Raw genomic sequence first — 26,344 nt, forward strand, 5'->3', positions numbered from 1 at the left:
TGAATCAGCATTGAGGCGGGAAGTTTCAAATTGTCAAGGATTGGGATTGGGTGCCGCCTGTTTTTGTTTTGGCTTTGCTGTTGTGTATGGTTTATGGTGGGTATTATATTAGTTGATGCTTTATAGTCTGTTGGGCATCGACTACTACGATAAGTCCCAAATTTAGCAAGTCAATGAAGTCAAATCGAAATTTTGAAACCAATTAAAAATATCGCTTACAAAGTAGGGGGAGAATTTTTATAATCTGTGCATATAATTTAACATGAATCAAGGAAAAATCTCAGTAGTCTCCAAGTAACGTATGTCTTATTGCAGCTGTTGAAATGGTGCGAACCAAAGCGGGTGTGCGGCGATACGATGTGTCTTCTAGTTCCTCAAGGAATAATTTAACTGTTGAAGGTATTTCGCCTGTACTGTATAGTTATTGTTATGATTGGAACTTTGTATTGATTTTTTTCGAACCACTTGAGTTGTCCCATTATTTTCAGCTTTTAATGGAGGCATGCAACTTCGTTATTTCTCAGTGTGGGCACTGTAGTCTAATGTGCGTTGCTTTTAATAGGTCATCCGACGGGAATTTTGAAACCTTTCTGTATCTTCTCCATGTATTGCATAGAAGGTTTCTAGCGAATTTATTATTGGTTTATGCAAGGCTTCGTAGTTTACTTTTATCATTTTCATCTTTTTTTTTGTATATTCCGTATTTTTATGTATATTCCAGATTTCGTATTTCCTGCAACACATCATCGAAATATCTCTTCGGAACTCCAACATATACGAGGTTAGATTTTCCATCGTGGTCTTACTTCAATATAAAGGTTAAAGCAAGAAGTGATAATGTATCGAAAACAAGTCAAAACCAAAAATGGAAAATGATGTCTTGAAAGCTGATGTGCTTGTTTTCCAAAAGATCTGGATTACTAATCAGCTTAATAACGGTTTTCGTTTTTGACAAATTATCTGTCTCAATTGATAAATCATTATAAATTAAGCAAACTGTTTTTTTGGTGCTAGGACTGATGGCTTTTTTTTCTTTTTTTGTAGGATGTGGAAAGGACCGGAAAAAGGTAATCAGTGAATTTGAAGAAGGCCTGAGTCGCAGTGGTGGGCATCCTCGATATGGTTGTAAAGCTATGCATGACTCGAAAAAGCGTTCTCAACCCTACAGGCATATTTTCGATTTTTTTAATTTTGATGTATCTGTAAAATGAAAGGTGAGTCATTTTTCATTTCATAGTCACTGGTTGGATAAGTTAAAATTCCAGGCCAGGCGTGAGAGTGCTTAAGGAAATCCGAAAATATCAAAAATCGACGAAGCTGTTGATCAGAAAGCTGCCCTTTGCCCGTCTTGTTAGGGAAATTGCAAATGAAATGTCTGATTCTTCTGTTGGGTACCGTTTTGCAGTGGAAGCGATCGCTGCACTTCAGGAGGTTCTTTGCATCTTCTAGATTAATTTCTAACGGAGTAATATTTTCTCTTTCGCATTAAGTAAAGGACCAATTCGAATTGGTCTTTAGATATACTATTTACTTTTGTAAATAGTATATCTAAAAAGGGTTTACCTGTAATTCTTTGCTACAAATAGATGGGTTCTTCTATTTAGGATAATGGCCGCTAATACTTACCTGGAAAGCATGGAAATTTTTAGCTAAGCAGTGTAATAAATTCCTATAATAAATTCAAATAATTGCCTCATTCATGTATAAACTTAACGTTTTATACTATGTTTCAACGTATAAAAATGCTACTAATTTTGGTAAACAAATATGATATGTAATGAGTAATACAGCATATTGGTTTTCATTGTGCGGTCTTTGGGATCGAAAGTCTTCGCCAAGTGAGACCAATTTTTAGATATCAACTACTTTTTAGATATCAGCTACATAATTTAGCAATACCGCTTTTCAGATTCATTTATTTGACTGGAATGGAAGATATATCTGTTCATTTTATGAGCTTCCAAATCATTCCTATTTTTATTTACTGTAGGTCCTGCTGAAATACATTTAGATAACTGTCGTTTCAAAATTAGGTCTAGTCAACTTCTTATCGCTTCCATTCTTGTATCAAACATAAGAACAAAGAAGCTTGAAAGTACTAATAAGGTGAAAGAACGCGTCGATGTTGAAGTGAATATAAATTAGCTCTGACAAAAGTGATTCTTTTTCCATCATATCAAAAAGATTTTATTTCAGGCTGCAGAAGCTTTCATGGTCCAATTTTTTGAAAACGCTCTTTTGTGCAGTCAGCACGCTAAACGGATAACAGTAATGCAACGCGATGTTCAACTCGTTCGTCGGTTGTTCAATATTTGAGAGCAAAATAAAACAACGCCTTTTTTTTATCATCGTACGTGAAGTTGAATGTTTGAAAAAGTGTCGTATGAATATTTCCCGAACGTATGAAAACATAACGTAATTTATTTTCCCGTCTGATTAGTTTTTTAATATTGCTATTTTAGTGTGTTCACTGTGCATTAGCAACCTTATAGTCTTCATATCTTCCATCTCTTCCTTTTGTCTCAAAGGTAACCATCAGATGATGTAATTCGTGAGTACAGTAGTGCGAAGTACAACATGTGCAAAGGCAACAAAAAATTATGTTTTAAGTGGGAGAAATGTCAAAGGATCATAAGTCATCTGGAATGTTTGGAAATTGTGTTTATTATATAATATATAGAATTTCATGGTTATAACATTTTTTTGCTTTTTGTATGTGATGATTTCCATTTTTTTTTCTTCGCATTAAGCAGTGGAATGTTTCATCATAACATTTTATCTTACTGAAATAAAGGTAGGAAAGTATGAGGAACTGGCAAGACAAAAGCCGAAGAGGGAATACCATGAAAAAGCTCGCATACTGTTTTGTCCTTTCCAGACATTTTAACTGTATTATTTTTGTGTTGGTTTATGAAATATTTTTCGAAAAACCAGTGTAATGAACTTGTCACTAAGATTATGATTGTCTATTTTGGCTTGGTGACTTCCCTTGGCTAATATCAGGTATACACAGTAAAATCTTGTTACTTCTAAAACAATTTCACATTTATAGTCAGTTAAATCTTAGCTTTGTCCGATAGTACTAATTTATAGTTAGTTTAAATTACCGAACATTGAACTAAGGTATAGCAGCGAAGGTACTATCATAGTTTTAAAAAGTGATGTCCTGATAGGTTTTCTCCTTTGGGTCTGTGGTTAATATGCAAAAGTTGATATTCAGCTTAAAATTTGTTGTGGGGTGTAAGATCAGATGCCTACATGTATTTATGTAAAAGAAGTACTATCGGAAATATTTCATGAGTAAATCAGTAAAAGAAGTACTGTAAACTTCTTTTACTGATTTACTCATGAAATATTTCTTCAAGCTGATTTCCAGCGCGAAAAGCTCAGCAGCCTCTGTAAAGGCAGACAGAGCTGCTCCTGTCTGAGCAACGAGGGCGGCATCGTCAGCAAAAAGCAGTTGGCAGACAAGGTGTGATTTGGGGTCTTGGTATAAACATTCACCCGCTTTAGGTTTTTGAATAGGTTTCCATCGGTACGGTACGGGATGCAAGTGTTTTCTTCATTGAGGTCTGCTGTGGCCCTTTGGAGCATCGTACTAAAGAAGACTGTGAATGGAGTGGGTGAGGATGCAACCTTATTTCACATTTCCTTATTGGGAAGGGCTCAGAGATAGCCATATCTGACTTGGGCAAGCTAATCCTCATGTAACATTTTGAGGAACTTGGGGAGACATCCTAGTCGTTCCAAATTCTGCCACAGGCCTTTTCTGCTTACAATGACAAATGCTTTGTTGGGGCCAACGAAAGTTACGTAGGATCCTTTTCTGTTCACTACACTTCTGCAGTTGTCTGAGAAACATATCATGTTTATGGTACTTCTGCTGATTCTAAAACGGCATTGGCTTTAAGTAGATATTTTCCTGCGATAATGGTACCAATCTGTTCAAAAGTATTCTTGCGAATGCTTTTAATTACGGAGATGTGGTAGTTCGCTTTGTTCTGAGCAACGCATAATGAGCTCATAAAATTTAGCATGGAGTGCTTGCTTCCATACTTCCAGAATTTGGATGGCATTCCATCAATCCTTGCCAGTTTTTGCATGTTTCATGGCCTTAAGAGTCTTGCCCATTGTACGGGCTATATCCAGTTTCGGTTTTTCACTGGTTGTTGTGTAATACGCTGAATTGCTAAGCCTTGGACTGCACGGAAAAGAGTCTGAAAATGTTCATCGATTTAAGATGAAGGTTCTATCTGTGAGAAGCATTTGGCCATCTGCGCTGAGGAAGAAGCTTTGGACCTGATGCGACCTGATGTGGTGTGGTCCTTTGGACCTGATGTAGTCCACACACTTCTTTTCAGAGCTTCATAGAATCCTCTGTGGTTTTCCAAACCTGTGTATAGTTGAGTTTTCTGCTAGTCTGATCACTTGTTCTAGATGTTTCGAAATTCCTCTTGGAGATTACTACATGCAAGACGAAAGGCTGCTTTTCTTACATGGCAAGATCGCTGAACGAGATCTGCTTGGCAAGATCTGCTTGACGCGCAGTTCTCTTCTTTGTCAACAATTCCTGCATTTCTTAATTGCTTTCATCAAACCAATCTTTGTTTTTCTTGAAGAACTCTAAGGATTCTTCAGAGGATTGAAGGATGTTATTTTTAATATGTTGCCAAAGCTTTTCAGGCGAGGGACCCATGGGATGATCTTCAGAGGGTTAGTTTGAAGCTTTACCTGGAAGCTGTTCCTCATAGCTTTTTGAAGATTGTTATTTTTGAGCTCCTCTTTGCAATATCGCCCATCGTTCATTTGGGCTTAAAGGTGGAGGTTAAGTTTACATTACACAAGGTGACTTTCTGCACTAGGCAACATTCGGGTATGACGGACATCGTAAATATTTCTTTCGCTCACTAAGACGCAGTCAGTAAGGTGCCAGTGCTTCGATCGACTCTTGAAAGATAGTGTTGGTAATGGTGAGCTATCGTTCTGCACAAAACTTTATCAGAAGGCGTCCGTTGTCATTGTAGTTTCCAACGCCATGCTTTCCTAATATTCCTTTCCAAACTTCAGAGTTCTTCCTGCTCTGGCGTTGAAGTCACCAAGGATTATGAGATTATGATTCTATTATCTGAAGGAATCTTCTGGGTGCGATTTGATCTAAATTTGGCTTTTTCCGCAGGGTCAACTTGGTGGGTTGGGGCATATATACTGAAGAGAATAGTATGTTACTTGTTGTCTCTACAAAGCTATAAGGAGATAATGCGATCGGAATGAACTGTCGGCAAATTTTCAACTTCGGAGACAATGGCGTTTTTAACCATGAATCCAACTCCTGAAAGGTCATTTCGGTTTTGCGTTTGCCTGACTGATGGATGTAGCCGGCACCATGCACCATGCTCTTTAAAGCTGTTTTCATCCTGAAGACGAACTTCACTGAGAGCAAGGCTTTACAAATGTGGATGTATCTTTCGAGCCTGTGCAATGGATTTTTACGGTGAGGTGCAACGTGCGTGGAACTAGTCCCACTCTTTACTTCTAAGGTTCATTTGCCAGATCCTAATGAGGTAGAACGGTGACAACGAAATTCTCAGGACGTAGGTTCAATCAGAGTATCCTCTTACTTAGATGGATGTCCATATAAGGCTAAGCAAGTTCCACCTACTTAGTTCGGAGTTAGGGTTGTCTTCCCCCTAGGATCAGGACGCTAACGAGCCCATCCTGACCATAGACGCACTTAGTCGGATGTTTCAGTTGAGACCTGTCACCTACCGGAACATGCCATTGCCTGCGTGCCTCGCAACTTCATAAAGCCACGCAAGCTTTTCTCGTGCGATAGAGGAGTGTCCGTGGAGAAACTCGGATTAAGGGATACTACCTTCTTTGGTAATGTTGTTTGATCACTTTCTTTAAACCGTACGAATATTATATGATAGTTAAAAAGTAAACACGAGACATTTGGTAGTAAAACATGAACGTTTTCATCAGGATAAAGCAAATAAGATGCGTGGAGAGGAATTCAAAATCAAGGAAAGCCACAGAAGTTTGGTTAAATATATCCATATTTACTTGTGCTTCGCAACGTTCTTTTTTCCTCCTTTCCTTTTTTTTTTTGTACAAATCTTTTTCCGATACTAGCTCTGAAAACTGATGAATGGCCAATTTTGTTCTTGAGATTATTGGTGATTTCTGTTTACTCAGCTGACTTTAAAGTTTGATGAAGGTGACGTTTGTACTTTATTTTCTTGTCACTTTTCCATCCAAATATTCGTGGTCAATTTGAATACTGAAAGGTTAACTCAATTTAAACATCGAATGATTGATTGATTAACTTTGTTCCATCGTCTCGTTTTTTAATTTTCCGTCATTACTTTACTAGCAGAAAATTTAAACTTGTGGAAATAATAGGCATCGAAAAAAAAGCAACTTGTATGATCAGTTTTTTTCGATCTTTTAATCTAATTCGGAAATTGAATGAAAAAAAAATTGGAAAGACTGGCATTTTGAATCACTAACATTAAGCTTAGAAGGGTGTTCTGACAACAAATGATTTATTTCAGGTACGTTTTAGTTTGTTCCTAAGACTTTCATTTCTGCCAGGAACTTGTTGTGTAATAACACATTCCATTCCTACATGTTTTTGTGAGCAGAATTATTTTCTAATCAGTTTATTTTTCATTTTATTGCTGTTTCGGATGACATCGCCAAAAACAGCACTTCGAGTTTTGTGCGAAAGGGTATCACTGAAGGTATTTGAATGCTAGTGACATGATATATCCATATTTAATCGTGGTTAAAATATCTGGAAGGAAAAATATTTATACTTCCGACTTACTGCTCTGTGTTAATCCTTGTAGACTAGGGTATTTTATTTGCAGTACGTTTCTGTTTATTTTTTGTCCAATCGACAAAAGAAAGAGTGATGTGCAAGTTGCTTGCGGCTCGTATCATGAATTTGGCACTTCAGTTGTTCTTCTGAATGCCAAATTTTAGTTTGTATAATCTAAAGAAAATTTATTCAGCGATTGTCAATGAAAAGGGTAAGGAAGGACAAGTGGACATACATTTTATGATTCGAAAAAGCTGTTCAAATTTTTCGCATTTCTTTGCAAGACTTGGAAGTTTTCAAAAATTACAGTATTGGTGATAAGCCATTTCTAGAGCTGGAAAGAAAACATAACACACCTAAGGTTATTAATTTATATTCTTGATCTGTTTGTTTAAGAGAGTGCTAATTGTACAGTTCTTGTTGGACTTCGATTCATAGAAGTGAAATGAACATCGTTTTACTGCATGCCAAAGTTTCCTTTCCTCAAAAGAACAACATTGCAACAACATACTGTGCTTTAATATGACCTGTATTTCAATTTTTGCTGAAATGTAATTCAGTTTTTATCTTCTCAGCGTGTGGCCACTGGATTAATTACAACGAAAAACTTGTTAAATATTTGATTTGTCAAATATTTGACACAGTGACAAGATATATGGGGAGGGAGGAGGGGGTTCGGGTTAAATATTCAACAGAGAGACTGATGCATCATTAACATAGATCAGTTCCCAGACATTCATGATATCCTGTATAAAAATTCAGAAGTTCTGCTGCTTACACTGTTGGAAATCCGAAGATTTCGAACTGATATCAAATATTTACAATACAAGCGGAATAAATGAATCGCAATGTTACAGAATTAGAGAATATTTACAGAAAGTTTCTTACCTTCTTCATTTTGTTCTTCACTAGAACAGTTACACAGCTAGAGGATAACACTATTTGCTCATGTATATATGCAAGAATTGTGTTTTTATCATACCAAATTAAGTACAGTTTTCACATTTCGAATCATACTTTTGCTGCTTTTTCTCTAATGATTGAAACACGTTGATGAAACGATAAGCTACTACAGGACTCTCAGAACATATGATGGGAGAATTAACAGAAAACAAATCATTTGCCCTTGGATAATGGAAGCTTTACGATTTTCATATTTTCTCTGGGACAATAGAAGCTCTGCAATTTTCACACCGTTGGCTTTTTTCCTTTCATTAGCCGTTGTTTTATGTGTAACTGCGTGTTTTGATTAATTTTGAATATTCAACAACGCTTCTATTATCCAGTCATGACACATGCAATTTAGTGTGCATGCACTGCATGCATCATCAAATAATCAGAATTTAGCCTGTTATACGATGGAAGATAGTGGAAAGAAATGTTTGGCGAAAAATGAAGTTTTAATTGAGGATGGCAGCTCCAAAACGAACAATAATTTATCAATGACCCCACCAGATGGTTCGCTTTCTATGAAGATTTATTAATTTATTACTTTGCCATAACTGAACCTTATTTTATGAATTTATTCTCCATAATTGATTTTTCATGCTTGACATGCTTTCATGCTTTCATGCTTTCATGCTTGATTTTTCATGCTTGCCAGCTGACATAATCGCGCCACAATGTTGGAGCGATATTTGCTTCGGTATTTGCCAGCTTTCCGATAGACTGAATTGAGTGTCATGAATTGCAGGTGGATACGGGTGGATAATTGTGTTCGCCTCATTTTTTGCCAATGTTATCGTGGATGGGATTATTTATTCGATTGGTAAAACACTTGTTGAGGTTTGGGAACAGGATTTCGGAACGACAGCTATGCAGGCTTCCCTTGTACAGTCGTTACTTGCTGGGTTTTACTTTCTTGCAGGTGTCTTACTTTTTGCAGCCGTTTTTTTTAGTTAGCATTAATAGTCTTATTAATAGATTTAAAAAAAAAAAAGTGTTGTACGGAAACACCAACCATTGGTACAACTAGTGTTCACAGAGACTTGAAACTACAATGATGATGTATGGTACTTTTCGATAAAGTTTTATTCATCGCGGGTTTAGTAGTGAAGTTGTGCGAATTCTGATTTTATTGCTTGTTAGCATCTATAATCATATTAATTGTTTCCAAGGTCCTTTGGCAAGCGGGCTTGCAAATTTATTTGGATGTCGTTTGGTAGTTATCGTTGGTTCTATGACGACATTTGTTGGTTTCATTCTATCTTCCATCGTACCATCACTTCCATTGCTTTATATCACGTTCGGTATTATTGGAGGTAAGTATAAGTGTCTAGCAAGTTTTGACTCGTCCAAAAGAAAAGGAGAAAAAAGAATTCTAGGAATGAAGCAACTGAGTTTTTGTTGTGAAAACCTCTTTAAATTGTAGCTGCTCCTTTAATTCTTGCTGTTCAAGGATTTCAAATTTATGACAAAGAATTTCGCATGATGTTGATTACACAGATGGCCTTGGAAGACATTTTTGGAACTTTGGTGGTGTTTGCTTTCCATTTCCACACGCAGTTTCATCTCACAAAAATCAAATAACTCAGTTGTGGTAAGTTTTTACAATCAACGAATTCAGGAATTGGCTTTGGACTTGTTTATTTGCCATCAATATTGATTGTGAATCAGTATTTTGAAAAACGAAGAGCCTTCGCTATGGGTATAGCTGTATGCGGTTCAGGCATTGGTACTACCATATTTTCACAGGTTTGTCACCTTGATGAGGAACTGCAGTACCATTCAACTAGCTTTTCGTTCACTGAATTGAAATTTATGAATTCTTTCAGACCGTCTAAAGATTTTTTCTGGAATTCTATGCGTCCTCACTATCACTTTCAGTTTTTTATACATTTCAGTTATTTCCATTTTTATTAGAAGTTTGTGAAAACAACTGGAGGCATTTCCTTGTTTATGCAGCATTTATTACACTTTTATCTGTCTTATGTGGTTTGTGTTATCGAGAAACACCATTAGTAACGCCTGAAGATAATGAGGTTTGCGTACTTTGCATTTGTTGATATTTTCAATTTTGAAACAGAAATTGGATTAATTCAAAATCTTAAATCGATGCGACAATATCTTTTATCGGGCAATATGTGGACAGCATCTCATGCAGAAAATTGACTGACAGTGGTTGGATCTTTATTCATAATCTTAAAACCAAGACAGCAAAATTTTGAGGGCTAATTTTACGAGTTGTTGGACTAATTTTACCGAAATTTGCATTTTGCTTCTGACTCAGGACAAATCTGACGACGCTGATGAGTGAAACTGGTAAGGTCCTCTTGACCTGTTGAGGTGACTTTCATCACTGCAGAAAAGTGGATATCTCTCGATTTTGTTCTTTAAAATTTGAAAGGACTTCATCAGTCATCCTTGGGGTATTGCCTAATTATGAAAAACAGAGAAATAAAGAAGCCATTCAAGTGCTGAAAAAAAAAAAATACAGTCTGCTGAAATGCCTCTCTAAATTCAAACGTTTATAAAGCACCGTATAGAAGATGAAAACCTTCATGGGGATTCACATTAACTGTCGATCGAAGCCTAATTTAATAATTTAGACATGTAACAGTGTGAGAAAGCTAGTAATAATTGTTGGTAATGACTTACCAAAACATGACACAAATGTTTTTTGACAAGGGCAAATCCAAATCAGATATTTAAATGCAGCACTGAATTGCGTTCTGCTTCTATGACGGTTGAATATCCTTTTTCTTTTTGGAATGATCTGCTGATACCATGAATATTCTTGAATGTTCTAAGAAATTACCTTTGAACATTAAAGTAATCTGGTCTTTTTGAATTCTGAACATCAAAGGCAAATGAATCCGTAACTATGGAATGGAAAACCAAGAATTTATTTAGCTTCTCATTTATTAGATTTCAAACAGTATTTTTAACTGATCTTATCTGGTTAAATAATTTTCTAAGCTGCTCGATCATCTTGCAATCCAAAATACATATCAAAAATGAGCTTCAAATTACAATGCAAGTATAGAAATACTTCATCTTCCCGGAAAAGGGTCTTCTTCACATAAAAAGACGAATGATTAACATGGAATGTAGTATTAGATTCATATAAATCGCGATACAAAAGTTCGTAGCCTAATTAATCTACATGTTGACGTCCAGTGATACTGTATGTCCTAGTAATTTAATGTAGTACACCGTGATACAAGATACAATGACAGTCGATATCGAAAGAAAACTTATCAATGCGCTGAATAAACTTTTTTGTTACGCTTGCAACATGAAAATCCCACTAAGCTAAATAAATTGAAGAACCAATTTTCTGTAAATTTTTGCACCAGACTGACTGTTTACTGATAGTTCAAATTAGTTACAAATTGTCCTTTTTGCTTTCGATTGTTTGTGAAAATTCAAAGCTTGTATGCATTTTTCTATTTTCTGATTGAAATCATCAAAGTTATGGTATTGATATAAAACATCATTGAATCAGCTCTCTCGTTAAGGACAAAAAAGTGAAATCTAATTCTGATTTGTCCTGTGGAGGAAACGGTGGACATAACAACTTGTCTTCTCAGTTCATTGCCAACCATTCGATATCACTGAGCGGTCTACGAGGGGAAATGTCTCGTTAGTATTTCCTTTTTCTTTGATGGTAAGTAGGAAACTCGCTGACTTGAAAGTGCGGTATTGAGGTTAAAAATCTAATGTCTCCATATTTTGGAGCTGAAAAATTTCTAGTCAAATGTTGAGACTTTGACAACAACAGTGTAAATGCATTACATATTTCCCATAATTAGACTGAAGAAGGTTATCAAAAAGATTTTACATAAGTGTCTCCAGCAATATTTTCAAACGTTATGATTGGTTATGAAACTTATGGTTAAATTATGAAACTTTGTGAAATTATACATAGGAATATTGTTGTACGTAGTTTTTTTTCTGCACAGAACTCCACAATTTTTCTACCATTCAATCCCAGGAAGATTCATTGGTTAATTTTTAATCTGATTTAATTCTATCTTTTCATTCATATTCAGCATTTATATAATTTATAGAAGAAGAAACGAAGGAAATGACGGGTAATTTAATGACGACCTCAAGAACGACGACACAAACAACATCACAAAAAGCTAGAAGACGGTTTCCTTTACATACCGTGAGTTCCAGTCAAGTCATCCACAATAAACAAAGTAGAAAATTATGTATGAAAGAGAGTTTCATTGTCTGACTGAAAAAGACCACATATCGTTGACCACTTAAAATGATAATATTGCCTGGATTTATTTGCAATCACATTTCTACATGCACTACGGTGTTATCATAAGATGTGTCGTCCAGGTGTATTTTCTTTTTATTTTGATAATGGTAATGATAAATTAAATGAATTCGTAGATTTTGCGCTCGATGGTTGATATAAGCTTGCTGTTAGATCCGACCTTTGTATTGATTGCAATCACCGCTTTTTTGACACTTTATTGTCTCTTTGTCCCGTTTATTTTCCTTGGCAAACAGGTTCGTCACTTTTTTTTTTACTTGAAAATAATTTTATATTAAAAGTAATTATGTTTTATTTGTTATGGCATTTATTTTTTAAGCACTTTGTTCACTTTTCAGGCAATTAAAGTAGGTGCGACTTCAAACCAACAATCGTATTTGCTATTTCTTATAGGGCTTGTGAATATCTTTGGGCGAATATTGTGCGGGTTCGTTTCTTTTTTTGTATTTGTTCATTCACTGATTTATCCACTTATTTCCTTTGTTTGCTTGTTATTTACCTAACAAATTTTGCCTGGCATTTCACCTGGTTTATTTACTTGGTATGTGCACTGATTGTAGGCTAATATCCGATTTACCAAAAGTAGATCCATTATTTGTTCATAATCTGGGTGTAATCAGTGGTGGTATAGCAACTTGCATCGTACCATTACTAACACAATATTGGATGTATATGGTATATACAATACCGTTTGCATGGAGTGTTGGTATGAACTCGTCCCTAATTTTCTAATTTTAGACCTAAAAATTTGAAACGTAATAATAAAATTCAAAAGGTTAAATGGCAGTTTCTAAACCAATATAAACTGAAATTAAATGAATTAAAGTAAGCTTGCAGCATGTTTCTCATCACTTCGTCCCATTATTTGTATTGAATTACTCGGTTTGGAAAAGCTTTCTAATGCTTTTGGGATGATGATGCTCTGTATGGGTATTGCTGTTTTAATTGGTCCACCACTTGCTGGTAAATATCATTTAAAATTTCGGGAGTTCAAATGAAATGATTCAAGTAAAGTCCGAAGTAACTATGGTCACAGATGAATCAGAAAGGATGTCCACTTCGTATGGTAAACAGAGGAATGAGGGTGTTTTCTAAGTATATCATATGAGTAATGAATTAGCGTAAACTTCCAAAATATATCTCAATAAACTTATTACAGCACTCTTTAAAGATCTGAGTGGAAATTTCGATCTATCATTTTATGTGATGGGTGCACTGCTAACACTGAGCGGAGTGCTTTGTATACCACTTCGAAGAATCAAGTCCCGAACATCAAAACCAGGGTCTTCGAAAAATGCTAGACAATCTGAACTGCAATGGACGGATGGGACAAAACAGTTTTAAAAAATTGCAGAGAAATTACTGTGATGGTATAATGCTTTTTTATTGCCTCTGCAGCGTTATGTTGTGGCAAACATTTATTGCCTCCTCGGAACTAATACTTTTATAAACATTAAAATCAAACTTTTTTAGCAAATTATAAAAGTAGGGCTGAAAATTTTCAAGACTTTCACTTTTACCAGTTTTGATACCTTTTTTCTCACATAATTAGTGACAATGTCCAATTATTTATAGATTCAGAAGTCTTCAGCATGGTGGTGACATCGATTTCAGCTGCATTTTATTTGTTTTTGGTGAAAAAACGATTTTGATCCTTTATCATTGAATTATGGTGTTAACCAATAGCAGGAGATAGATTTCCAAGATTTCCACCTAGATAATTTTTTCGAATCCGTAAAAGACTCGTATATAATGATGTATCAACATTGCACAATTATTATTTGGTTTCATAATCTGTTGTAACTCTCAATTTTCCACTTTTAAAAGAATTCAGCTAAGTTCGAAAACGAAACCACTCATTAATTCTTGGGTTCTAGAGCATACCGTAGAAGACATACCGTGATGAAATTTTTTTTTTTGAGTGTCGGGTTTTTGCAGGTACTACTCAAAAATCCATAAGTAGCATTTAATCAGTTATATTGGGGTGATACAGCTCATCACTCAGAAGAGCAGGCCAATTTTTGCTGAAGCTGTCGTTGTCTGTGGTAATCATCGTGATCAAATTTAGGACTACCTGGTTAATTTTTAAATTTCGAACTTTACTCAAGGAATTGATAATAAACAGTTAGTCCGCACATTAAGCAGGGTAAAAAATATGAGAAGTATAACACTGTCACTACGAACATAAATTCGGATTTAGTAGTGCCAAAATACAAGCTATGCTAATAAACATCCAGTCCCTTCATGGCAGCTAGGGATTTGTAATTTTTCAGGAGATCAACAAAATAACAAAACAGCGTTTAGAAGAGTATGAAGGATAAGTAGAATTCGGAGTGTTTTCTCGATTTTTTGCATTCTGGAACATTGGATCATTCCTTTTCCAATGACAGAATGATTATACTTAAAATTTATTGCCACACGGTAAAAGATCAGTGCCAGCGTTTCTGCCAACATTATTGTAGCCATTTTTGCTGTAATATTTTAGACTTCGAAGGGGAACAATGATATTTAGAAAATCATGATTGGAATCTCATGATATTCTTATAATGCATGTTATAAAGAAAATTCATCTCTTGTTTTTTTAAAAAAAATGCAAATTGGTCTTAAAGAAATCTTTTCAAAAGAATTTGAAGTTGTACAACAACATACCACAGAAGGGAGTATTCTGCTGATCGGGTGGTAACCTATTCAGCATCTGAGTGTAATTCAGTATTTGCGCTGCAAAACATAACAAAAGCCATACAGTGGAACTGGAAGCAGATACGACTGTTCCCACCATGAATGTTGTTCTGAAACTAGAGGAGCAAAGTGCTATATTTAACATTTAAATGGGTTGCATTAATTTAACCCATGTACAACTTCAGACTTCCGATACATTACATTTTGAATTACCTTCAAGTGTAATTGGAGACATTTTGACCATCAAATTTTTGTGTCATGAAATCTGATAATATTTTAAAGGAATTTTTCACTTTAGGCAAATTAGGGTTTCAGACAGGGAAGAAGCAGTAATTCTGCCATTTCTTTCTGGAGCTTTATGAATGTCATTTAATTTCAGAATTTTCAAATCATTGCAGTTAACGAGAGTGTGAAAAATAAAACGGAATTGTTGAATCCATGTTGCAATTCGACAAAAAATGAAAAGACTCACGTTGCCAAACAAAACAGTGGTAAAGCCATTGTCACGGAATAGTAATACACGATTCTGCGAAATTTTATTTCAAAACGTATTATTGAACGCATCATTTCAGGTCGGTCTCTTAAGTAACATAAATAAAAAGCATCATTTTTTTTTGAAGTAAAAAACTCTTGTAAATATAAACAGAAATTTGCGAAAAAAAGTATGGAACTGACGCGCTTTCGTTGGCAGTAATTTTGCCGAATGGAAGGATGAAGAGCAGTGTTGCGGATAGATTTGTAACTTCAAATTCGCCAGATCGGATGGTTCGCAATTCATTCATTAAACTGCCGAATATATCCGATTTTTGAGTTAATGATGTCCATCTTGAGAATTTCAATCTGCAAGCTTTTTACCTGCTGCTGGAATAGATTCATTCTACTCTAAATCAATCGCCGATCAAAATAAATCTTGAAATGAATCTTGCAGTTTGCTGAAAATAAACCATCCGCAAGCTGTTCAGTTGCTTCCACTGAAAATAAATTCAGACGGAAAATATGCTTTGAGAATAGAAGACACAATTTCGCTAACTGTACTACATAATTACATTTTACAGCTTCCAAGGTTACCACAAAGGTAAAACAGCACCTGGACAATGGTAACGGTGTGAACATAGTTAACAAACAACTCTGAATATCATTTGGATATGCAGTGAAATCCAGAGAACATGTTGAGCGAATTGTTAGTATCACCTAAAACGATGGTGCGTTTGAAATACTCCTTTGATTCATATGCTATTTATTACCAATATAGAGACTTTAAAGTGCTTCCTATGGCTTCAGAAAGGTATCTTGATAGAACCTCAGCTCTTCAGAGAAGCTTTTCGACTAAGTAGAACCACTGCCATTACTCGACTTCTAATAAAAATATTGAGTGCTCAGGAATCGATTTTCATTTCGCTTACTTGTGCATAAACCGCTCCATTACTGATTAGCGTTACTTCGGTATTGAAATATTGCATTGCCTGATCGCTTCTCAGTTTCCTGTAATACAATTCTTATCATCCCCATAGTTTCATTAAAAAAAACATATGGCTTAGCACGATCTGTTGGAATGGAATCTTGATAGAATTTTAGCTCTTCAGTATTTCAACCAATCAGAACCACTGCCATTACATCTTAGTATAATATATTTTTAGTTCGTATGCCTTGAGAAGCTGATAAGAATTACAAAAAAAAGCAGTTTGATGCAGACATATCCTAATACAATATATTTAGAAAAAGTATACTTAAATTTCAGTAAAGTGGATCGCAGGAAACCACATTCTTGGTAAATCACTTTTCTGTCGTACGATTTTGCCAACATTACCATAGTCTCGTGGTTCCCAAACAATTCTTTTGTCGACCCAGTGCTATAAAATACACCAAATTTTAGAAACTTTTTCAGCTGAAAGTTGCGGAAAGCAGGAAAAATTCAAACTTACAAATAACATACTACAATGCATTTCCATCAACTGTTGTTTTTGATCCTGAAGAAGATAAAACATAAAAAAGACAAAAAAGTTTTCTAAATATAATGGAGAACCGATAAATTCATTTAAAATGATGGAAAGTTTGTTTGTTAGCAATGAAACGAACAAGTTGTTCGATGTGGTCAATAAACATGAACGGTAAAACAATGGTTGGTGACTCGGAAGGCAAAGAGTAATCGTAGCTTTCCTTTCTGAATATTTTTTTCAGCAGTACTTTTTCATTTTCAGCCATTTTCTGCAAAAATTCGTTTGTAATAGAAGTATATTTTTATAAAAAGTTGCTTTCAAAAACATACTCAATTAATCAATGAACACAAACTTGGAGAATTATTTAATTTTGTTTGATAAAAGTAATACCTGAATAGTTCTGATTTGTTCGGTAAATATTGGTAGAAATAGCAGGTATAAAAAGTTTAGTATGGAAGCCATATCGCATTGCATAAACTATGCAGGAAGAATGTAAACTGTAGATTCAGTGTTTGCTGAAAATGTTATAAGCTAACAATCTGATCTAAAATTTCCGGATAAGTTGGAGTCCTTCCTATCTGGAGGTAGTTCGAACTGTTGGTTATTTGAACTGGATATCTATCAAAATAAATTTTGTGAATAACGATTCAGTGGAGTTCTATTTTAATGAAAATAAACTGGGAGAAAAATTTTGAAAATATCTGAATTTACAAACCAACGAAGCTCTCTTCGTGCTGCAATGCTATGATTTATAGCTCGTAGACATGCCGAAATCGAGGTGTTTAGTCTGTTTATATTTATGTCATTTAATAATTTATAAACAGTCTCATGTGATGTAATATTGAAATTTTCATTGATTCCGTAGCTTTTGACACTATTATACAATTCAAATTATTGGCAATCACCAATCACCAAATGTTGGTAGACATTTTAATCTATTGAAAAGTTAAGTGAGGAGATAGCAAACGTAATCCAGATCCAGAATTTTATCTGAATCCATGATTTCTTAACTTGATAAGTATTATAATATCCAGCATATTCTTCTTTTCTCAAACTGTGTGTTATTAAAAAACTACATTCTCGCCAACTTCGACATAGAGCCATTAGCATTTGTTTCTTGAAGTACCCTTAATACTGTCCTCGTTGATTAAGCTATAAAGCGTTCATGTCTTAAGCGGCTTAAATCGAATAATTTATCTGTGATTCGTTGAAGCTCTTCACAAAAATCACGTTCACTTTACCAATTTTATCTTACATCGGCACTATCAAGTCGCTGAATAACACTTCTTCATTGACGTATGATGGTCAGGCGGAATTTAATTGGACATTTATGAAAATCTTAATTATGCATAGATCTTTTATCACGTAATCCATCACATGCTATTGTTATCAAGAAATCGAAAAAAAAAATTTCTAGATGATATCTTCTTGATATAATTATTCTCCGTTCAAAGTTTCCATAAAAATACAGCTCCGGAAAGAATTCTGTAAATCAAGTTGCATACAAATTTATGGGCAGCGGAAACTAGTGCCTAATTAATCTAAAATAAAACATCTTTCAGTGAGAAACAGTAATAAATTGATTTGCTTTATAAGTTATTTACGTTCAAGCAAAAATTTCGAATAATGTATGAATTAGTTCGCAACAATTTAAGAGGTAGCCGCTTTCGTTACAGGGCCAAAATGATGCTGCAAAATACCTCAAAACCAGAAAGGTAAAAAGTATGTTCCAGTTGGTTCTAAATTCTCAATGGATTTTAACAAATGAATTTTCAATCAATCCACAAAGAATATTTTGACTAATTGAACATAAATGGCTGAATGATATTTGCTAATAATTCATGAGAAATCGGTTCAGCTCAAGACAATCTTTATTTCTCTTCCTATTCTCCTCATCACGAGAAACTGCAGTCTATTTAATGAAGTGCTAAATAAACCTGCTCCACCAACAAATCAGTGTTGCAAATACTTCGGAACAATTGCTTATTTACAAGCTCTTTGTGATGAAATGATTTTCAAAGATCTTAACTTCGGAAGATGCCAATTCCTTCATGCCTTTCTCCGAAACGCTTTTCTTGAGCAAATTTTGGTCATCCATGTTTATCGCTTTGCTCATACGAATATTTTCCTCTACTGCTTCTACTGTTTGTTTTATCGTGAAGCGAAGCATATATGACCACTGTTTACTTAAATATTCTTCACTATTTATGATTCATTAGTCTAATATGTTTCCCTTTCAGTTTGATGACGAAAGTTTACATTTCACTACATCCTACAAGGTCCAGTCGTAACGTGACCAAAGTTGGCCTTCCCCTAGTTGACATAAATGCTGCTTTGGTATTGCATGAAAAAATACTACACTTTTCTTTATCCAAAACTTTTTGACGTTTGGTGTAATCCTAAGCTGATGGTAGTGCGCTGATAAAAAAATTAAAGTTTGGGCTTTGCCATCTACGGATGAAGCTAACGTCTAGCTCGGAAGCTAACGTTTAGCGCAGAAGCATCCCAGGTATGAATGATTATTTTTCCTTACAATACTGAAAATTCGAAAATGAGTATGCCAAAAATTTATCGCTTGATTTATGCGTATAAAATAAAAAGTGCTAGTCACTTATCGATACTCATCACACAGGAAAATGAACCTTATAACAATTTCCCCAGAAAGACATTGAAGATATATGATATTCGTTTATAAATGTTACACGCTTAACCCTGTAGGTTTTGACAGGCACGAATGACTTCCAAGTTCAACACTTGATCTGACTATAAATGACAAGCATAGTAAACCCCATAAATTTCAAATCCCGTTGAAATCCAGACATAAATCACTTTTCCCACTCTTACCGGTCGAAATATCAATACCAACCACCTTCAAAAACACAACACAGGTTAGGGATGGCAATGTCTTTTTGGTTTTGTTCTTGAAAGCAGTTAGTCTTGACATAATTAGATCCTCGAATTTTGTGTTCGATTTTTCATGGACTTCCACCTCTGCCTAAAATTTGCTAAATTGTTTAGGACCGCTAAGACAACACCGCCTCGAGATATGCTGGGACGTGGGTCTAAATTAGTGGTTCCCAACCGGTAGCCCGCTTACCCCCCGAGAAGGTGGTTCGCGAGAACTAAAGTACGGTCTGCGAGATATATGAAAAACCATGTCCTTAGTTTATTGTATTATAATGCCACACCAAGTTTGGCTAAAGATGGTAAAAGCTTTGCTTAGAGTTTGATTCCAAATAAACAATTTATTTCTGAACCTTGGGGTCCATGCTACGACTTCTGCATCCAAACAAAAACGAACTACTTAATTACCACACATAATTAAAAACACCCCACAAGTACTTTAGCCGGGATTTCGCGAACCAAATCCCAATTTAAGCTCCCGAACGCTTTAGCAACATGTACCTCACGCTCCCTTTGTTAGCGAACTCCCCTCATCCTTCCGAAAACACCACAGCTAAAGTATTCCAAATCACACTTCACCCGATTGAGATTTTTTTCACTGCCGTTTCTCTCACCCAATCTGCGCAGCGTGATCCACTGAAACGAACAAAAGACAAACTTTCAAACACCCCCCGCTTACAACGCCGCAAAACTTGAAGTAGCCACCAAAGAAATGAAATAACAATGAACCACAACCACCACTCCAGTCAAAGAATACCACCCAACCCTCGCTCCCCCTAAAACTCGAAATTTGAGCACCTTTTCCTCAAGTTTCCTATTCATGTTACAACTTGCAACCAAAGTTTGAAATAGCGCCTGGGAAGACTTCATTTCTTATGAATTCATCCATCAAAACATCAGAAATGCTCCAAAACAAAGTGAAAAGCTTTTACCATTTAATTTACAACTGTTACACCTGATCCGACCAAACATCAGTTTCTTACAATGCCAGTTTTTATGTTTTATTTTAATCCACCCGCTAGTCAGGCTGTCGGTGAAATCGATTTAGATATGGAAACGACAAATGCGCACCAAAACAGAACTTTAAAACTATGCACAATCGTCTTTCAGAAATCACCATGTAAACAATCATAATATTCGATTACACGAAAACCTCTTTTTGGTAAAACATTCAATGGAAATTCGAATGAAAATCATATCAAAGCAACGCGCAGAACGCGCTTACAAGTTCATAAAAAATATTGGAGCAAAAAAATATGCTTCAATAAGAAAACTTGACAAAATAAAAAAAGGAAGCTGACACAACTCACGATGAGGTAAACAAAAGGTATACCTTCCTGGCGCCATTATAATAATGATGCCTTTACCTTGTCTGCTGAGCAAAAAAGGGAAAAATTACATTCCTTCATGCATTGAAAGTGAATACAGCAGCGACGTTGCCGATAGAACACCCTAATACCATTTTTAGCAACAAATTTTTGAAGATTGTCCAGGAACTTAAAGTTACACGGGATTTTGCCTATTCATGGCACTTTTAAAATCAAAAGTCAAATACTAACTAGTTCAGCAAACTCGCAGCCTAACATCATAATATCACAAAAATGCTGAAATTCTCTGAATCAAAATGGCTGAAAATTTTAACAAAATTGTTCACAGCTCATGTTACAAAAATGCTTTTTAAACAAGCCCATCAGTCGTTTCTAAAAAACAATAACAGATCAATTTAATCTAAGAAATATGAAAGGTTTCCAATGAAATCCTACAGAGATGCACAAGACTCGAGATACATACCAGAAAAATTCTTATTATCTATGCACATAGCATACATCATGTTGCACGCTGTACGCATAATAAGAAAAAAGGTGATTAATTTCGAGAAAGGAACAATAAAAAATCTCAAGTGAAGATGATTGGGGATTTGTTTGGGGAACACTTTGCATAACCTGATACGTTTGATACGAACCGCGTTTCCCATAAATGTTTTACCTTCTTTTCTTCATGATGGTATGTTTGCCGTTCTAAAGAAACTAATCAGAATGATTGCACTACACCATTACAGTAAAATATGACGGAAAAGTTACAAAAGTATGAGCTGTGAAATTTAATCTTAGATTACGACAAACTTTATATGCAGGACCAAAATGTAATTCTTTGTGTCTATGTCGGCTTAGTAAAGTTCATTATCTCACACTTATTTCATCTAAGAAAATTGTAGCTAGTTAATTCTGCTGCCTGATATTACTGGCTGTTTCTATGAGTGGAAGTATATCTGAAATTATTTGCTGTATTTAGAATGAAAAGTATTTACCAGAGGCACAGATGAGCCTCACGTTTGTTGAGGATCACAAGCAGTAATTGGAGTATTAACTCCAAGAGGTGTACCACATGCTGTTGGTGGTGCAGCAGACGAGGGAGCTTGATTTCCTGTATTCACACCCCATCCGCCTATCGACGTCAATTCAAAATCAGGCATGTAGGCTAAAATAATAATTTTAAACTTTAGGATGCACATAGTTTTGAGAATATATCATGCTCGAAATACATTGAACTAAATATACCGAATTCTAAACACACACAATTTTGCAAATATATCAGGCTTTTATATATTTAGTTAAACGCAATGGGAGTTAAATAAGATAAGCTTTCATCGAATCTACACCAACCTTCCAAAGATATCAGTAACTAAATCAAGAAAGAAAAGTTAAAAATTAAAAAAGAAAAACACAAACTTTGAGGGGGTGGGGGTCCTCCAATTGCAGACATTGTAGCGGGCATCTGATGGTTCATACTAGGTAATGAGTTCTGCATAGCACTGGGATCGAATTGCGTATTTTCCACTCTAGAAATAGTTCTTTCATCCTCTTCGCCATATTCACCACCCATCATTGAAGGTTCACCCACTACCATAACATCCTGATACTGGAGTGGAAACTGCAACAATTAAACTGAAAATACATGTTTCAAAAAAATTTGATAGGCATTCAGTCCGAATTCATTCGCATTAGCACAAAAAGAATCCAGTACAGGAAAGTGGCAGGAACCTATACAACGATATTCAACGGCATTTCCTGACATAATGAATGTAGAAAGAAAAACAAACATGTGAATTTATTGAAAAATTAGTAGCATTTGTCGATGGAGGCGAGTTATTTTCTTTTTAGCATTCGATGCTGTACTCGCACCAGTCGCAGTCTTCCTTGTTCGTTTCCGAGGTTTCTTGGAAGTTGGTTCCTCCACCGGTGTCGGTGGTAATACATGAGACGGATTCATGCCACCTGTATTGGCAAATGAAAAAGGAATGGGAAAGACAAAGTAGTCAAAGTTAAACATTATACATCGAAATTGCCAATCACAAGAGGAAAATTTCGAGTGACTAACTCACCAATTGCGTTCATTGCCATTTGTTGCTGCTGTTGATGCTGCTGATACTGCTGCATCTTTGCATGAGCTTGGAACAAGGTTTGCTTCAAAGACTCTCTCGGTGGAATCTGCAATTTACGAAACTTACAATTGAGTAATCCAGAATCAGAATTTGTAACAGAAAATGAAAGTCAAACAAACAACTTTAATGAAAGGTGTAAGAAATAAAAAGAGCTTACGTTGTGCGATTTACTTTGACTCATAAGTACTTGCATTGGTTCCAGGATGACACATAACTTCAAATAATTTAGCGTAATTTGGGTCATGCCTGTCCGTGTTATGTTCATTTTCAATTTCTCTTGCGTTTCGCTATCTTGCAGCTGTAATCAGATTGTACAGATTTCGTTTTTACAAAAAATATTGTGTAAATTCAGCAATACATGAGATCACTTCTAATAGTTCCATGCAATTCCCGACGTAGCAGGAAAATAATTATTGACACTTCGAACCGATACACGATTCCACATTCATCAGAATACAGGTGATAAGACATTTGATATTTGTTAATGTAGCCATAAAAAATATACCTTCACCCTTGTTAATTTATTACATTATCCTGAGCACAGAATTATCATAATCCTTCAACAAACCATAATACATTTAACGGCAGGAATAAGTCAGCGGTGAAACAATAATCAATAAAAGGCGACATACCATGTTTACATCTCTCAGAACAAATTCTTGACAATGCCTTAATTCGATGTTCCATTGTCGGATCCTGTAGCCATATGTGTCATCAAACGCGAATTCGCACATCAATTTACAGTCGGTATGAACCTAAAAATTTGGGAAACTTACAATACTGACTTACAACACTAAGCACGAAAAAGATCGTAAAATCCCTTTAATTAGTATATATTGTTGATCAATCAGTATATACTGTTGATCGTAAGCAAAGCAGTTAAATTACACAATTATATTGAATAAGTTTCTACTCCTAAAGCAAGACGTTGCCATAGTTAACTAGCCTATTGGGACGGACCACATGAATAAGTTTCTACTCCTAAAGCAAGACGTTGCCATAGTTAACTAGCCTATTGGGACGGACCACATGAAACATTTTGTCTATTTAATTTGAAAAGTAATGTTGAAAGCTTATAGCAGAATACTTGAGGAACAAAAAGGACACTAACTTCGGACAGGACAGGTTTTTCATGTTTTGACACAAGAAGTACATTATCGCAGTCAAGCACAATTGTCCACGGTCCACCTGCCTGCTCGCGAGAAGGTGTTCGGATTACATAAAACATCTCTTTCACTCCACTTTCAAATATTGACCGGAAATACCTCGGTATCAATAACCGGCCAATGGCTAAAATTGCAAGAAGTATAAGAGAAGTAAATCAATTGCGGATAAGTAATCCTAACCGAATTTATAGAACAAAATTATAAGCCTTTGTTCTGCTGTCAAAAAAAGTTCTGTCGAAAACCAGTCACAAAACCACATACTATATCGATGATGATGTCCAGGTGCTTGGTCATCAAATAATAAAAAGCTCATTTTGGCATCGTCATCAAAAAATTCATGTGCAAATGCATCCCACCACTGCGCATGGTCCTTTTCCTGAATCTGAAAATCAAATATTAATCCGCATGCAACTTCCTCAGGAAATATTAATTTTGCTAATGGAAGCAAAAGTCAGAATGTACCTTGATTCTCGAAGACAAAGGCCCTCATAGCCCATAGAAGTACAACAAAACAAATCTAACACAATATGACACTACGCAAATACTTGACATAAGCGTATCGACCAATAAAAAAATGAAAATCAGAAGCTAATAAAGAGAAACACTTACTCCGCTGTTACTGAAGATGAATAACCTTCGATTCATTTCATGCAACCTGAATTCTAATTGCGAGGGGGGAGGACCTTGCTGATGGTTCGGCATACCCATAGGGGCCACATGTCTGTACCTGAAAAACGTAATATAAACACTTGATTTCATCAGAGATTGGAAGCTGCGTTACTCTGAAAAACACATTTTAGCAATAAAAATGCCCGAATGACGATTTCTCTTATGGACTTCCTTCACGAAGTCCTTCCCTAGTATCTTGGCAACCTTGAGCAGAACACTTCCAAAAAAGCATGAATGAGAACCTCATGATCATATGATTATGTTGTTGTAGATGAGACGGCTGCCCAACAAAAGGACTTTGCGGTGGTTCGGGTTCAATAAACTGATGTGGTGGTGGTGGTGCCTGTTGTGCCGAACCAGGAGGTGGACCGAGTGGTGATGGCTGATAACCTGGCGGTACCGCCTGATAATATTCTGGCGGTGGTGGAGGTGGCGGTGGCGCGCCCATCGAGCCAGTTGGTGGTGTGTACACATGATGACTTGACATTGGTCCACCATCATCGTGTATTGGGATCATCCCGTTATGATTATGCATCATTGGTACAGTTTGCATTGCTGACGGTGCTTGACCACTGTCGTACATCCCCTGAACCATTTCCAGTTTCGGTTCCAAACCACCGATATCTTTCTTCGAACGTCTAGCACGTGGTCTTGCTGTACCGACAGCTGTGCTTGCCGTACCATTTTCATTGGCTTTTCGTCGTGGCATTGGGTTGCTTCTCAAGCTAAATGCTTTGCTGCTGAAGTTCTGCCTGCAGTACTGTCTTCACCGTATACTCATTTCCGTACACACTGTTCGAAACAACTGATAAGCAAACTGGGATACCAAAATTCAAGGAGCACCAAAAATGCCACATCAACCTTCAAAAACCAAACTCCAGCACTGGAAGTGATCCCGATAATGGAGCCTCAATAATTATGCACCTTCTTTCTGAAAATTAATCAGTGTCGCCCTCTTTAGTTGCAAAAAATTCGTTGCTACGTTGCAATCAAAATACCTGAACTACTCAACGAGACGATACGACGCTAAAAAGCAATAACGTGGCAAGGAAAGTGCTATCAACATTGGGAAACGAATATCAATGGATTTTCAGTTAAAAGACCAAATCGGTAAGCAAATAAATGGTCAAAAATGAACTTCGAATTCTCTCGGATGGAAAAGTGATGAACTGCCACTTGTCAATCCATGTCATATAAAAATTTTAGCGCACAATTGCTGACAAGTAACCATAAGTCGAAATTGAAAACCTTATTACCATGAAATTTCAAGGTACCGTATATAAAAAGTCAGTATAAAATAACAAGAACAGTTCCCAAGTATATGCAATAACAACATTACAAGCTCCATCCAATGAGTGTACCCATAGTATTATGCAATGTCATATTCCATAATTCTTCCTAGCCTACCTAAGAATGTCGTGGATATCAAGAAAAAAAAAACCTGGTGATAAGTCACAAGTTAATGGACTATGAGCTTTTCCCGTTTTGAAG

General features: G+C 35.8%; 8 protein-coding genes across 8 annotated transcripts; 3 read left to right on the plus strand and 5 right to left on the minus strand.

Moving 5' to 3' along the window:
- Positions 1-323: 323 nt before the first annotated feature.
- LOAG_00303 (core histone H2A/H2B/H3/H4 family protein) lies at positions 324-2,316 on the plus strand (the record flags this gene model as incomplete). The annotated part of the gene is made up of 5 exons (XM_020445397.1): positions 324-399; positions 722-781; positions 1,045-1,168; positions 1,266-1,431; positions 2,197-2,316. The coding sequence occupies 5 exons, from the start codon at positions 324-326 to the stop codon at positions 2,314-2,316; spliced, it is 546 nt and encodes a 181-aa protein (XP_020304138.1).
- A 1,764-nt stretch (positions 2,317-4,080) lies between these two features.
- On the minus strand, positions 4,081-6,622 carry LOAG_00304 (hypothetical protein; the record flags this gene model as incomplete). The annotated part of the gene is made up of 6 exons (XM_003135844.1): positions 4,081-4,201; positions 4,497-4,570; positions 4,732-4,811; positions 5,227-5,414; positions 5,763-5,901; positions 6,559-6,622. 6 exons carry the CDS (start codon positions 6,620-6,622, stop codon positions 4,081-4,083), a joined length of 666 nt encoding a protein of 221 aa, XP_003135892.1.
- A 1,496-nt stretch (positions 6,623-8,118) lies between these two features.
- Positions 8,119-9,828, plus strand: LOAG_00305 (hypothetical protein; the record flags this gene model as incomplete). Its single annotated transcript, XM_003135845.1, has 5 exons — positions 8,119-8,281; positions 8,517-8,690; positions 8,941-9,084; positions 9,390-9,517; positions 9,667-9,828. The coding sequence occupies 5 exons, from the start codon at positions 8,119-8,121 to the stop codon at positions 9,826-9,828; spliced, it is 771 nt and encodes a 256-aa protein (XP_003135893.1).
- A 2,024-nt stretch (positions 9,829-11,852) lies between these two features.
- LOAG_00306 (hypothetical protein) lies at positions 11,853-13,400 on the plus strand (the record flags this gene model as incomplete). Its single annotated transcript, XM_003135846.1, has 6 exons — positions 11,853-11,936; positions 12,173-12,292; positions 12,395-12,483; positions 12,617-12,762; positions 12,894-13,019; positions 13,216-13,400. The coding sequence occupies 6 exons, from the start codon at positions 11,853-11,855 to the stop codon at positions 13,398-13,400; spliced, it is 750 nt and encodes a 249-aa protein (XP_003135894.1).
- An 862-nt stretch (positions 13,401-14,262) lies between these two features.
- On the minus strand, positions 14,263-17,095 carry LOAG_00307 (hypothetical protein). The gene is made up of 10 exons (XM_020445398.1): positions 17,063-17,095; positions 16,812-16,940; positions 16,658-16,702; positions 16,494-16,585; positions 16,139-16,217; positions 15,823-15,926; positions 15,411-15,575; positions 15,208-15,315; positions 14,706-14,845; positions 14,263-14,527 (listed from the first exon to the last, which is right to left on the minus strand). The coding sequence occupies exons 2-10, from the start codon at positions 16,935-16,937 to the stop codon at positions 14,334-14,336; spliced, it is 1,053 nt and encodes a 350-aa protein (XP_020304139.1). The 5' UTR covers positions 16,938-16,940; positions 17,063-17,095; the 3' UTR covers positions 14,263-14,333.
- Positions 17,096-18,322: 1,227 nt separating this feature from the next.
- LOAG_00308 (hypothetical protein) lies at positions 18,323-20,923 on the minus strand (the record flags this gene model as incomplete). The annotated part of the gene is made up of 6 exons (XM_003135848.1): positions 18,323-18,361; positions 18,702-18,814; positions 19,517-19,667; positions 19,770-19,794; positions 20,191-20,352; positions 20,910-20,923. The coding sequence occupies 6 exons, from the start codon at positions 20,921-20,923 to the stop codon at positions 18,323-18,325; spliced, it is 504 nt and encodes a 167-aa protein (XP_003135896.1).
- Positions 20,924-21,902: 979 nt separating this feature from the next.
- On the minus strand, positions 21,903-22,665 carry LOAG_00309 (hypothetical protein; the record flags this gene model as incomplete). The annotated part of the gene is made up of 3 exons (XM_020445399.1): positions 22,532-22,665; positions 22,306-22,507; positions 21,903-22,054 (listed from the first exon to the last, which is right to left on the minus strand). Exons 1-3 carry the CDS (start codon positions 22,649-22,651, stop codon positions 21,903-21,905), a joined length of 474 nt encoding a protein of 157 aa, XP_020304140.1. The 5' UTR covers positions 22,652-22,665.
- Positions 22,666-22,684: 19 nt separating this feature from the next.
- Positions 22,685-25,562, minus strand: LOAG_00310 (hypothetical protein; the record flags this gene model as incomplete). The annotated part of the gene is made up of 8 exons (XM_003135850.1): positions 22,685-22,851; positions 22,959-23,064; positions 23,176-23,316; positions 23,651-23,773; positions 24,130-24,308; positions 24,446-24,566; positions 24,794-24,911; positions 25,096-25,562. 8 exons carry the CDS (start codon positions 25,560-25,562, stop codon positions 22,685-22,687), a joined length of 1,422 nt encoding a protein of 473 aa, XP_003135898.1.
- Positions 25,563-26,344: the final 782 nt, after the last annotated feature.

Source organism: Loa loa (genome assembly GCF_000183805.2).
Source record: "Loa loa unplaced genomic scaffold supercont3.171, whole genome shotgun sequence".
In the NCBI taxonomy this organism is placed as follows: Eukaryota; Metazoa; Nematoda; class Chromadorea; order Rhabditida; family Onchocercidae; genus Loa; species Loa loa.